The 15,073-nt window shown below is 35.8% G+C and overlaps 1 protein-coding gene across 1 annotated transcript in view; it reads left to right on the forward strand.

Moving 5' to 3' along the window:
- Nucleotides 1–8,258: 8,258 nt before the first annotated feature.
- Nucleotides 8,259–15,073, forward strand: part of LOC103523807 (protein apterous-like) — a 30,314-nt gene continuing 23,499 nt past the window's right edge. Inside the window, exons 1-3 of the mRNA XM_026833132.1 lie at nucleotides 8,259–8,664; nucleotides 9,083–9,394; nucleotides 12,095–12,099. Coding sequence (XP_026688933.1) covers nucleotides 8,541–8,664; nucleotides 9,083–9,394; nucleotides 12,095–12,099 — 441 coding nt within the window. The 5' untranslated portion in view covers nucleotides 8,259–8,540. The remainder of the gene's footprint in view (nucleotides 8,665–9,082; nucleotides 9,395–12,094; nucleotides 12,100–15,073) is intronic.

Genomic DNA, 15,073 nt, shown 5'->3' on the forward strand with positions numbered 1-15,073 from the left:
TTTTTTTTTTTTTTTTCAAGACTAGTGGACCGCATTTGACACAACTGGAGAACTTCCAGATGTAGGTAGGTATTAAATAAGATGAAGACAGTTCTCACAGATCGAAAGAGATGATTTTTCCTCCATCAACACCCCTGTGTCACTCCAAGTAGCTTTGGGTGGTAACACCAAGGACCGTACCTGGTGCTATCCGCAAGGCTCAACATTCCGACCAGTAACGCATGAATTCCCTTGGGAATATCTGCGCAAGATGCCCACAGCTCGCTTCGGATCTGAGGAAATATTGAAAATATAATAAATATATGCAAGAAAAACTGTGCCCGTCCGATCTAATAATTAATCCGCCAAGTAATATTCTTAATAATAATGCTGTTAATGTTCACAACCAGCCCCACCCGTCACGCCCGAAGATATCCTGCCAATTCCAAGCTGCAGTAACGTGACAACAGCACGCAAAAATATGAAACGTGGGAAATGTGCAGTTATAACTGAGTCGCCGTACAAAAATGAACTAACACAAGAAGTGCAGGCGAGGGAGGAGAAGCGCAAGAAACAAGCAGAAAGGATGAAGAAAAATAATTCAAAGGAACTGCAAGCAAGTGAAAATAAGAAGCGAGCTAAAAATATAGCTAAGATAAAAAACGAGAAAGAAGAAGAAAAGAAAAAACAGAAGAGAGAGGAGAAAAGAAGGAGAATTGAGAGACATAAGTCTTCGTCGAGTGAGAGTGATGCGAGTGATGCTGAATGCATATATTGCACCCACCTATACTCAGAATCCGTAGAAGGATGGATTCAGTGTGGTATTTGCCAAAACTGGGCGCACTGCAAATGTGCTGGGGAAGAAGATGACGACCCAGAAGCTATTCATATTTGTGACCTATGCAAATAGATAGTACAAAGCCAAAGATGCACCTTGTGCTGTAAGATACCAACCCCATTTTACCCCATGTGAAACCCCGTCTTGCCCCACGCTGGGGGCAAGACGGGGTTTAGGGACTTTTTCTACTTAACTAAAATTTTCCACCACGAAGTGTTCATATTTCTTTTGTTTTATTTTTCCATTATAACTTTAAACATATTCCCTTTCGTTAGAAACCGATTTCAATAAAATCCGTTTTCATTTCTTTGAGATATAGGCCGTCAAATTTCAGGTACCCCGTCTTGCCCCCTTCTCCCCTACCTACTACATATATTCATAACATACCGTACATTGTTTAAAATTAAAATACCTACCTAGATAAAATAAAAACATGACATGATGATTTTCCGATTGTTAATCTGGATGATGATGGCCTATTATTTATTTCAGGGTGTCTCATAAAACGTGGTGTAAATAATTTTATTTTGTAAATTTCTATTTGTTTGTAGGTATTTTGTTTATTTGCATCAATTATAGATTACAATATTACAAGGGTAAATACAGGAAAGAAAGTGTAAAATGGAAAACTCTGTCTATGCCTACTCTTGAATAAGTCTTTTTGCTATCCGTTATGTAGCCTCTTTCCCCAACCACCAGAGTTCTCTAAAGGTGTGTCCAGACATAGTCGATCGACGACGAGGTCAATCTATGTTATCGAGGCTGTGTGAACGGTTCAGTCGACCTCCATCGACGGCCGGTCGACTGTGTGTGGACACACCTTAAGGCGCGGGGTCATACGATGCTATTTAGGCTTTCATTAATTTGGATTTTCAGGAGCCATTGCTATTAAAAGTGGCACAACTTAGCTTGAAATGTGCGGCGGGCTTAACGGTAAATTAGGTCGGCACCTAGGCAGTAAATGTACCTTCAGCCGTAGAAAAGTTACGACGGCTGAACACAGACTTCTGGGACACACTGTAGAATCTGTGGATGAACAAATAAAAAAATAATTAAAACAACAAAACCTTCGTGAAAAGAAATTGTCCATGTAATGATATTGGCCTTAATTATACGAACGTATAATCTTCTAAACATTTTCTAATGCCTCACTATCAAGATAATCAAACGCGTTTACCTAATCTAACTTTTCCCCCTTCCCCTTTCGAAGTTCTATTAATTCTGAATATAATCACGCATAATGCATTAACTTCACCATAATATATCAGGATTGATAATATTATTACCGATGTGCATACTGCATTAAACTTTCCACCCTACAAACATATTGTTAACATCAAAACTTTACAACGTTTATTCGTATCTTATACATGGATTGCAAACTCTATGAAAAGTGCCATGTCTAGTGCACATTTAGGAAGTCAGGTACATAAGTGCGAGGCAAAAAGGCGTATCTGGTGGGATGTTAATTGAAATTTGCATACAAACTATTATTAGTTACAAATCGTTGTGTTGTATACCCATAGCATAGCTAGGAATCAGAGGCGTAGGGTGAATGTTAGGCGGTATTAGGTATACACCAGTCTCTGAACGGTGAAAGATGTTAAAGTTACCCTTTGCTAAATCAGTGTCAAAACGCCACGAAGAAATAAGGAAAGGTAAAACACGTATGAACCAAGTTGATCAACCTGTTTAAATTAATATAATCTTCTGCACGTTAAATGTTCAGATGGCTTTCTACCTTGTGATGTTGATGTAACGCTTCTGCTAAATGTGACGTGACAAATGAAATGTGTGACATGCCATCCATGGGTGTCAAGAGGAGAGCCTAGTGCCAAACTTGAACTAACCGAATTCACCTATAGCTACATGTCTACATATATGTATACCTAGGTACGTACATCTAGTCATGAAAATAAATACCTACATCTGGGTACCTACTGGATAAAAGAGAGAGAGAGAAAGAGAGAGAGGATGTTGTGCTTATGTCTTTCTGTAAAATCCTATCGAGAAATCGTGCTTTTCACACCAAAGGAAAACTAACTATAACTTTCTAGTTTCTAGTAGGTACCTGATCTATCTCGCAGTCCATGTAGATTGTAGAAGTGTAGATAAACGTTATATTTAGGGTAGGGTGGACCAAAGGTTCGCACTTTTTTTGTGATTTTTGTATTTGTTCTCGTTTGACTTAAGAACTTAAAACCAAAATCATCTTATAGATAATTTTGTTTTCTTCAAAATGATATTTGATCCGACTAAAAAAAAAAAAAAAAAAAAAAAAAAAAAAACGGTTTTTTTCTTAGTTTTATTAGTGAGAAAAACACTTTTTTCTCTGAATGGTAGTGTGGTTTGTTTGGAATAAAATTGACAGTGTTATTTTTGTGTGTTTCACTAACTTCGCCATTTTTCCCAGGTGTTTTTCCATCAATTCCACTCACAGGTAAGAGTTTCACAGCAGACGATATAATAATATCGTTTTTTTTTCTGATGCAATTTGACCTTTTCCTTTGTTACTGCAGGAAATTCCATAATTTATTTCGTTCAATTTGATCTGAGTCATAATCAAAAAAAAATTGTTGGACTGATTGCACGAATAGGGATCTGAAATCATTAATTTGTAGAAAACTTGAAGGTTGTAAAAGAAAGAATGAAAGTAATAGAAAATGGAACAACCACAGAAATACAAAGCTATTTTCCATCCCCAATAATCTTGATCCCAAAGTAATCAGATTCTTTGATCTGTTGGTATTTGATTTTTCTCTTTACTGATTATCATGTATTTGGTTTTCTTAATGTTTAGGTTTAATCCGTATTTCTTACATTTATCTACTATGTTGTCCATGATCTTTTGTAATTCTTCTATATTTCTTGCAAGGATCACCGTATCGTCAGCATATCGAATATTATTTATGACTGTACCATTGATGTTGATTCCTTCATTTACATTTTCTAGAGCTTCTTTAAATATCTCCTCTGAATATAGGTTGAACAAGAGCGGCGAAAGAATGCAGCCTTGCCTTACTCCGCGTTTTATAAATACTTCTTCTGTTTCAGTATTCTCTGTTCTCACTACTGCCTTTTGTTGCCAATATAAGTTCCCAATAATCCGTATGTCTTTATCATCTATGTTGGTCTTCTTTAACATCTCTATCAGCTTGCTATGCTGCACCCGGTCAAATGCCTTCTCGAAATCGATGAAGCAACAATAAACATCCTGATTCATATCTCTACATCTTTGCATTAAAACTTGCACACTGAATAAGGCTTCACGCGTTCCTAATCCACCCCGAAATCCAAATTGAGTGTTTCCAAAATGTTCTTCGATTTTCCGATATATTCTCTGATGAATGATTTTAAGGAATATTTTCAGGGCGTGACTCATAAGACTAATTGTCCTATATTCGCTACATTTTTTAGCGCTTGAAGTTTTAGGTAATGGGATAAAAGTAGATTTCAGCCAATCTTCTGGAAAAAGTCCTGTGTGATAGATTGTGTTGAAGAGTTTCATCAGAATTTTCAATGTTGCTTCGTCAAACATTTTCAGTATTTCAACATGTATTGAGTCGGGCCCTGGAGCTTTTCTGTTTTTTGAATTTTTTAGAACTTTTTGTATTTCCTCTAATGTTATGTCAGGTCCTGTTGTTATATTGCTTCCCAATTCGTTATCTTCAGGTCGTTCATCATCAAAGAGTTTCAAAATATAATTTTTCCAGTGTTGTAACCGTTCATCAACATCAATTATCAAATTGTTATCATCATTCACTAATATTCCATTACAACTTGATCTTTTTCTTCCTGTCAATTGTTTTATCTTTTTATGCTGATTGAATGAATCGTGTATAAGTGCATATCCTTCAATTTCAAGACATTGTTGTGAATGCCACTCTGATTTTGCTTTTCTGATCTTTCTCCTAATTTCTGTTTGAATTCTTCTGTATTCATTGATGTTCTGCTTAGCTGTTCTCCTTTTTTCCATGAGTTGAAGAATTTCTTCCGTCATCCACTGTTGTTTCTTATTCTGTGAGTTGTCTTCTACAAACTTCGTCTTCGTTACTCCATCTAAAATTTCTTTGATTTCGTTCCATGTCGTATTAATTTTGTTTTTATGGACTTCATTGTCTTCGTTCATAAGTAGTGTTAATTCATTCATTTCTATCGAGTTAAGTTTATGTTTTAGTTCTTCTGATGCCTCATTGATTAAATCTTTGCTCTGTAGTTTTTCTCGGTCCAATTTCTTTTGCTGATGTTTTTTTCTCTGTATTTTCTTATATTTTATTTCTATGTCAGCTACTAACAAATTATGATCGGAATGCACATCTGCCCCTGGATATGTCTTTACTGATTTAATTGCATTTCTATATCGTTTGTTGACCGTGATATAATCTATTTGATTCCTTATGATGTGTTCAGGTGAATCTCCCGGTGCTGTCCAAGTGTACAATCTTCTTGGTGGCAATTTGAAATAGGTATTCATAATGACTTGGTTCTTTTCCAGGCAAAAGTTAAAGAACATATCACCTCGTTCATTGCGTTCTCCTAAACCATGGTCTCCCACAATATGATCTTGCTTTCCCTTCCCGATTTTGGCGTTTAAATCTCCCATCAATATTGTCATGTCATTATTTTTCATTTGATTTCTCACATGTCTTAAATTTTCATAAAATGATTCAATTTCCTCTTCTTCAGCATTACCCGTGGGTGCATATACTTGAATTATATTTGTATTTGTAGTGGTGGTTTCAATTTGTATTACAATAATTCTATCCGAGAAAGGGATGAAATTCTTAACCGAATGACTCGTACCTAATACAACCAGCAATAAGAAAATATTTTTTACAAAACTATCTACTGAAATGGATTTTGGCAACGTTGCCCCAGCTCACACCCGAAATTCTTTAATGTCTTTATTTAGCACTAATCTAGGATCCCCAAAAGTTTAAATGTTAAACTTAATTTTCTTGTTAGTAAATGTTGTTTATCTGATCATCAGGCAATTCTTGGAGCACGTTGTCAGGGAATCATATTTGATTCTAATGAAAACTATGGTTGAACTCATGAACTATGATAATTTGGATATCTGAATTACATTTATCATTATCTATTGCCTACCTCAATTACTGAAAAGAACTGATCTAATCATTTTGTCAAGCTCTAAATACATATGATGGGTCCTAAATATGACTGTAGCTAATTGTTACAAATATGAGATATAAATTGAGGGACGTCTCAGTTTCGTTGGATCCAGTAGAAAGAACCAATCGAAATGTTTTGGTTTGTTTATTATACTGTTTGGTACTTTGACTATAGCTTTGTGACACAACAGATTTATCATCATCTATTGCCTACCTCAATTACTAAAAAGAACTGAAATACCTAATCATTTTGTCAAGCTCTAAATACATATGATGGGTCCTAAATATGACTGTAGCTAATTATTACAAATATGAGATATAAAGTGAGGGACGTCTCAGTTTTGTTGGATCCAGTAGAAAGAACCAATCGAAATGTTTTGGTTTGTTTATTATACTGTTTGGTACTTTGACTATAGCTTTGTGACACAACATTTGAATTCAATAGCTTCGAGCAAACCCGATTTATTCAACCTGTTGAACCAAACCAAACCGAACCAACCATTTTTTTTTTATAAGTATCATTGTTGCTGCACAAACATCTTAGCCACCATATTTTTTTTATGTAGGTTAGAGATGGAAATAAAACACCAAATATGGTGAAAAGATGTTCCATTGTTCGATGAATTTAGTCAACTTATATCGAACCCGATTTATTCAACCTGTTGAACCAAACCAAACCGAACCAACCATTTTTTTTATAAGTATCATTGTTGCTGCACAAACATCTTAGCCACCATATTTTTTTATGTAGGTTAGAGATGGAAATAAAACACCAAATATGGTGAAAAGATGTTCCATTGTTCGATGAATTTAGTCAACTTATATCCGCCTATGATAAATACTCTAGGGTTACTTTAAGTATTGTTGACATCTACCTACCTATTGTAATTTGGAGGGGCTTTAAGAACTTGAGGAATTATATTTATATTGTCATCAAAGTATAAATGTTCGATCATCCATTTCCTGCGAATTTAAATGTTCATCATATTTTGCTCATATTGATGCTTCTAGAATACTAGAGTTCTTGACAGCTTTCTTCTTCTCCTTCTTTTGCAATTGTGGTTTATGGTTTGGTTTTGAGTAAGTGAAAGAGTTATGGTTTAATATAAGTGCTCCTTTATCATATTAAGAAGTCACTTTATAGCCATCGTTCATTTCGCCTTACACTCTATGGGCTCGAAAATACCACAGTCCACAATCAGTTGAGCTAAATATAAATGTTCGATCATCCATTTCCTGCGAATTTAAATGTTCATCATATTTTGCATCATATTGATGCTTCTAAAATTCTGGAGTTCTTGACAGCTTTCTTCTTCTCCTTCTTTTGCAATTGTGGTTTATGGTTTGGTTTTGAGTAAGTGAAAGAGTTATGGTTTAATATATGTAAGTGCTCCTTTGTCGTATTAAGAAGTCACTTTATAGCCATCGTTCATTTCGCCTTACACTCTATGGGCTCGAAAATACCACAGTCCACAATCAGTTGAGCTAACAGTTCTGTTAATAACTCCTTTTTGTAAAATTTCAGAATGGGTACGCATACGCACCATTGAACCATTCTCTTGTAAGGATGAGGAAATACAAATTTATCAATATTTATACCCACTCATTCTGCTATTATTTCCAACATATTCTTGCACTAGGTCTAATAATTTGTATCCTTGTTTGCGTTTGATTGATGGCATTCCCAGTGCGTTGTCACCTTGTGCTGATGGGAGATAGGGTGACTCTACGTATTCTGTATTGATGTGTGACGGGTGATTGACGTCAGGTATGTATAGTAAGAATAACTTCCTGTGTCCATGGTGTCCTATTTAGTGTCGGTATTTAGATTTTAAATGTTTTGGGAACTTTTTTTAAGAGGTTTCATAGCCTTCGAAACCTGGAGTAAAACTTGTGCTACTGTTTTCACCAAAACCCACAAAGATTAGCTGAATACAGGTGATGATGCGACCCAAAGTCTCTTTACTACTGCATTTTCAATTCGGCTCGCCTTTTATGAGGGGTGACTCTACGTATTCTGTATTGATGTGTGACGGGTGATTGACGTCAGGTATGTATAGTAGGAATAACTTCCTGTGTCCATGGTGTCCTATTTAGTGTCGGTATTTAGATTTTAAATGTTTTGGGAACTTTTTTTAAGAGGTTTCATAGCCTTTTATGATCTCGCCATAAAGGTTCAGGTATTTTATTTCTTCTGAAAATGAATAAAACCCTCGCGTTTGGGGCTTGGTCATGTCGGATAAAAAGTAGGAACTTCTACCGTGTTTTGTACTTGAACGACAATCCAATTCATTTTGCCGACACACCGATTTAACAGACTGAATTGCGCCATAAAGACACAAAAGATGGGGAAAAGAACATTAAAGTCAAGTAGACCTTTTTTAGGAATGGAGGAGACTTTTTTAGGTTGTACTCCAGATTTTGACTTTACAAAGTGTCAATCAACTTACGACTTGGTATCTTTTTAGAAGCGTGATGCTCTGGTTTTTGTAGATACCAAATACAATACTCTCAACGGTCTCAATTGACACTCATTTTGAGTTACAGCTTCTAATTTCTCTTCGACATTTCTCTGTTTCAGGATATTTGGAATGAAAAGATGTTTCCGATGTCAGGCAACAATTTCGTCCACGGAGTTGGTGATGCGGGCTCAAGAATATGTGTTCCATGTAGCGTGCTTTTCCTGTATAACATGTTCAAATATTTTAAAAAAAGGTAGGTAAGAAGGTTTTTCGTCGCAAAAACGCAGGGAGATGTGTTGGCATTGCTTTTAAATAATTTTGTGATTCTTTTGAAATGTAGTAACCAATATACCTATGTAGATACAGGGAAAAATGTCTTATCACAAGTATTAAAAATTATTATGGCTTTCTGTAGTTTTCTTACATTTGCTTAAAATGAGCACAAGGAAAATAAGGATGTAATTAATGCAATATTGAATCTTTCTATCAGATAACTTTATCAGGGTATGCATATACCTAATACTGGGAAATCAACACATATCGATGTAGGTACCTAGATATTTTACTTCATAATAATATCGGAAACATCTGCAATTGGCATTATCCGCCTCAGCATGAATCATTAATTTCCTCAACACAACTGCTAACTGCTTGCTTGTTGCTGCTTTCAGGTGATCATTTCGGAATGCGGGATGGTCTCGTGTATTGTAGATCCCACTATCAAGAGTTACCAATGATATCTCCAGACTATGACGAGCACTATACCTCACCGTCTCCGGATTTCAGTCACCACCACCACCATTCCCACCACCACAATCATCACCATCATCATTCTTCCATACATTCGTCCGAAACTCCATCCCCTTCCAATCCAGACTCGGTGAAAGTGAACTCATTTTTCAACGGTGCTCCCACGCCCAGACAAAAAGGAAGGCCGAGGAAACGAAAACCCAAAGACATCGAAGGATTGACTGCCAATTTAGGTGAGTCGAACACTATTGAAATTTATTATTCCACAATGCCTCAGGATATTCCACACCTTGTGGACAAGATACCTGATACTTTGAGATAGATAATCATAAAATAAACATGTTATTTAACCTACCTAACGGAAAATCGAGGTGAACGAAGCGTCAAATCATGAGAATTGTTATCAAAGTACTCATTTTATGTCGTTTTTTAATGTTTAAAAGTTGAAGAAATAAAAAATGAGGTAACATTATCATACCATTCATAATCGTACGTACCTGATGATCAGAGTTTAATTACATTAAGAAAATGATGATTCCGTTTGTATGCAAAACATAGGTAGGTAAGTAAATGAAAATAATGTTCAAATGTTCTCGACCTATGGACAAGTACTTGCAGCTTGCCTCATGGAAGAGGAATCTAATGCCAGTACCAGTAGTGAACACCATCCCGATATTATCACAAACACACACCGACGTTCAAAGCTTCAGTCAACCGTTTAAAATATATAACTTTATATATTTATATCATGTACTTTGCTGAGTCTGTACTCCAACTCAATGTACCATAGCTTATACTGGGTGAAAATCAAAGTGCAAGTGCTCAAAGGGTATAGGTACCTATAGAAGAAATTGTACAAGATACATGGAAGTCTGTACTTTCATTCGGAACTTTTCTAAAAGATGCAGCCACAAAATTTAATTTTTATAAGAAAGTTGGACCTAGATTCTTATTGATCTACAAGGATGTTATTTTGAATTTATACAAAATTTTCAATATTTTCCCTAATTTAATACACGAATGTTATGTAAAACCATACAGTTTTTTGAAAACTTCGAAGTTTTTCTTGATTTTTTAGATTGTGCATTTCTTGTTCATCCACCTTGTATAAGGTAATCTATTGAAACATATTTGTTACAATTCACAATATTCCTCTTCCTTTTCTTTTATCATTTTATTTTATTATGTCTTTCATTTCATTCCATTCTGTACTTTTATTTGAACTTGTTTTTATAACATCATCTGCAGCTCTCATGTATTTTATAACCTTGCCTTCTTGCTCTTTGAAATGGTAGCCAGAAGTCACAAGTTTCTTAGAAGCTTTTGCCATGTGTTTTATTGGGATTCCATGTCTTTCTTTCTCTTGTATATCAAGAGTCATCTGAGTGTGATATAATTTTATATCTGCTAATAGCTTCTGCTGTTGCTATGCCTTGCTAATGTTCTTGTTATTGTTATTTCCATGACTCTTCTTCAGACTTCAGTATGAAAGTGGAAATGTTGATGTGTATTGTGTTACATGATTTGGGCTTCTATTGTTATTTCCATGACTCTTCTTCAGACTTCAGTATGAAAGTGGAAATGTTGATGTGTATTGTGTTACATGATTTGGGCTTCTCTCTCATTATTTTCACGATAGTATTAGGTTATTTTATTCATGGTTAGGTTTCTACCAGAATAGTCCGTGGCCTTTCCACAGACCTTGTTTTGAACCCATGTACCTACTTATAGTCCTAATAGCAATTCGGTCCAAACTGTTTACCTATTCATTACCTACAACTTAATCTTCATATCCTTCCTATCTGTTCATACTTACTACCAACGCCCAACATCATATTAAGTTCAAGTAGCTATAACTCTCTTTTAATTTTCTCCAGTTAATATTCCGCTATAATTCTTCTAGTGCGTATTCATATTCACGTTAATTGTTATTGTTATTTCTCGCATAAAATCATTTACCATGCACATGTTTGTTATTCGAAGTATAAAATTACCACAAATTGTAATTGTTTTTTTTTTTTTCTTCATAATACCAACCTAATATGAACGGAACATTTTTTTTACGTGCTTTCTAATGTTATGTCAGGTCCTGTTGTTATATTGCTTCCCAATTCGTTATCTTCAGGTCGTTCATCATCAAAGAGTTTCAAAATATAATTTTTCCAGTGTTGTAACCGTTCATCAACATCAATTATCAAATTGTTATCATCATTTATTAATATTCCATTACAACTTGATCTTTTTCTTCCTGTCAATTGTTTTATCTTTTTATGCTGATTGAATGAATCGTGTATAAGTGGCATTTATATTAAATATTATTGAACAAGGTATGTAAGTACGCCTGGTTTTCAACAAGCTACCTTCTATTTTAAGATCCTACATAATTTTCACGCAAATTTAGCTGTTATAATTACTAGGATATGATTTCCAAGCATAGGCCGAACAAATTGATTCTTTTATTACCTTCCTATCACATGAGAAGTGTCGGATAACGAATGCAGGAGGAAATTATCTTGTTTTATGATACCTTGTACTTAATTAATGACCATGTTCTTCGTCCATTTAAAACACATTTTCCATAGGATGAGTAACCTGGGCCCATCTAGAAATTCCACTCAGGAAAACTGGTACTTTTGCCATTTCTGCAAATAGTGCCAATGCAATTTTTGTCTATTCAAATCAGTAATCTTCATTCTTTGATGTACATACATGAACCATTGTTCGATAAGTAGATGTCGTAGGTCTTAGGGTATCCCCACAGGTGATGAAAACGTGAGTTATCAATTTTCATCATTATAATATTATGAGTGACAACATCAACTATTTCACACAGTCACGGTCAGTTTAAAAGGGATTATCTGCATTAAAATTGTGCTTCTGAGATAACTATCTGCTAACCATCATCCAGCAAAATCATTTGCAATGCCTGTGAGATTTAATAAAAAACCTACCGTGCGGAGTTGTGAAAATCAAGGTCGCCATCTTTCTAACTAATCGTGATCTATATATAGGCGGAATAATTAATATGTGGAACACTGTAATAACAGCATGACGTGTTACCAGGTGGAATTCCAGGCTCCTGGAAATTGGAAACTGTAGAGTTTTCTTGTTCTTTCTCACAGCTGCTGATATAATCTTTATAGGGCCAGCCTAGTTAACTTGGAGGGTAGCATGCCTGTCTTGTAAGCACTAGGTCGCGAGTTCTATTCTCGCCCGGGCCGAACTTTATCCTAAACAGGTAAGGCTGGTTCTCGTTTGTTGTAGCGGCTTTAGATACAGCCGAAGGATGATGACAAAAAATAGAGAAAATAATTCTTCTAGCAGCCATGGCTGATAAGGCTGGTTCACGAAACGGCTGGCTTTTCTCCTATCCTGTCCTCTCTTCGATTTCGGGACAATATGACCTTACCAGTTACAGTTCCCTCTATGAAACCTCTTAAAAAAAGTTCCCAAAACATTTAAAATCTAAATACCGACACTAAATAGGACACCATGGACACAGGAAGTTATTCCTACTATACATACCTGACGTCAATCACCCGTCACACATCAATACAGAATACGTAGAGTCACCCCATCTCCCATCAGCACAAGGTGACAACGCACTGGGAATGCCATCAATCAAACGCAAACAAGGATACAAATTATTAGACCTAGTGCAAGAATATGTTGGAAATAATAGCAGAATGAGTGGGTATAAATATTGATAAATTTGTATTTCCTCATCCTTACAAGAGAATGGTTCAATGGTGCGTATGCGTACCCATTCTGAAATTTTACAAAGAGGAGTTATTCACAGAACTGTTCGGAAATATGACGAGACAATCTCCATGTCCCAGATAATCATACATTCATAAAACCTAGGAATTGAAATTTAAACATAATAAATTTCCGGATCATTGAGTATTTGATCAATGCTCTACCGCAATCGAGGATGATTTTAACTATGAACTTCACCTCATTGAAATCAATCACAAGGGAAATCGGGAATCGATCCATCAATGTAATCCTCGTTAACCCTTCTGGCTTAAGTGGAAGATTATGTTGAACGGTATTTTCGGTTTTAGATGGGGTTTGTTGTTTTGTGCTTTGATGAAGTTCCATTTTGATTAGATCAACTTCTCATGATGGGAAAACGTGATGTTATCCTTACATTTACAAAGTAATTGACATTGAATTAACCTAGTTTCGGAGAAAGGCACACTGTTTAAACTGTTGGCATAATGGGACTTTGTTTAAATAATAATAATAAGTTGGTAAATACATTTTAGAGGGAATATTTTTCCCATCTTTTCTAGAGGTGAAGAAATGGCCTTGATTTTAATTCCCACAGTCTTGTTAAGTGTGTTTTAGTGTGTCCCACTTAAAAGTCCTTATTCTGTTTCAGATTTCAGCCAAGACTGGTCTAGGGGTTGATGACCTGATGGAGGAGATTATATTACGGATACCACCTCCCCCCTCCGATAGAGAAGCTCCTCTCCGTGCCCTTCTCTTTGATTCATGGTAAGCTAATCAGTTTTTTTTTGTATAGACTGTACTAGATTAAACTAAAATAATAAGTAATAGTTTTTTTTTTTTGAAAGGTTTGACAGAGGGAACTGTAGTAACTGCTAAGGTTTATCATCCCAAAAAAGTCCTCTGGTTCTCTGTGAGAGAACGAAGAGAAGGCCAGCCGTTCAGAGAACGAACATTATCCCATCAGGATGAAATCTGCCCCGGGCGGGAATCAAACCCAAGGTCGCTTACAAGGCAGACAAGCTACCAACCGAGCTAACTAGACTGGCTTAAAGAGGTTTGATAGAGGGATCTGTAACTGTTAAGACCCTATCATACCGAAATAATGAGATACCTAAGTACTTCATGCAGTTTACTTAATGACTAGTTAATTGTACTTAATTCTCTCTGCTATTCAGGTATGATCGGTATCGTGGTAACATTATCATTATGTTTTTTTGTTTATTCAAATCAGCAATCTTCATTCTTTGATGTACATGAACCATTGTTCGATAAGTAGATGTCGTAGGGTATCCCCACAGGTGATGAAAACGTGAGTTATCAATTTTCATCATTATAATATTATGAGTGACATCAACTATTTCGCACAGTCACGGTCAGTTTAAAAGGGATTATCTGCATTAAAATTGTGCTTCTGAGATAACTATCTGCTAACCATCATCCAGCAAAATCATTTGCAATGCCTGTGAGATTGAATAAAAAACCTACCGTGCGGAGTTGTGAAAATCAAGGTCGCCATCTTTCTAACTAATCGTGATCTAAATATAGGCGGAATAATTAATATGTGGAACACTGTAATAACAGCATGACGTGTTACCAGGTGGAATTCCAGGCTCCTGGAAATTGGAAACTGTAGAGTTTTCTTGTTCTTTCTCACAGCTGCTGATATAATCTTTATAGGGCCAGCCTAGTTAACTTGGAGGGTAGCGTGCCTGTCTTGTAAGCACTAGGTCGCGAGTTCTATTCTCGCCCGGGGCGAACTTTATCCTAAACAGGTAAGGCTGGTTCTTGTTTGTTGTAGCGGCTTTAGATACAGCCGAAAGATGATGACAAAAAATAGAGAAAATAATTCTTCTAGCAGCCATGGCTGATAAGGCTGGTTCACGAAACAGCTGGCTTTTCTCCTATCCTGTCCTCTCTTCGATTTCGGGACAATATGACCTTACCAGTTACAGTTCCCTCTATGAAACCTCTTAAAAAAAGTTCCCAAAACATTTAAAATCTAAATACCGACACTAAATAGGACACCATGGACACAGGAAGTTATTCCTACTATACAATTTGGTAAAATAATAAAATCATTATCGCATTTGAAACATACATGTAACTCCCATATGTACCTGTATAAAGCTAAGCTTGTTTGTACATTATTGGTACCTAATATAATATGTTTTACT

Source organism: Diaphorina citri, unplaced genomic scaffold, assembly GCF_000475195.1.
Source record: "Diaphorina citri unplaced genomic scaffold, Diaci psyllid genome assembly version 1.1 scaffold85, whole genome shotgun sequence".
Classification (NCBI taxonomy): Eukaryota; Metazoa; Arthropoda; class Insecta; order Hemiptera; family Psyllidae; genus Diaphorina; species Diaphorina citri.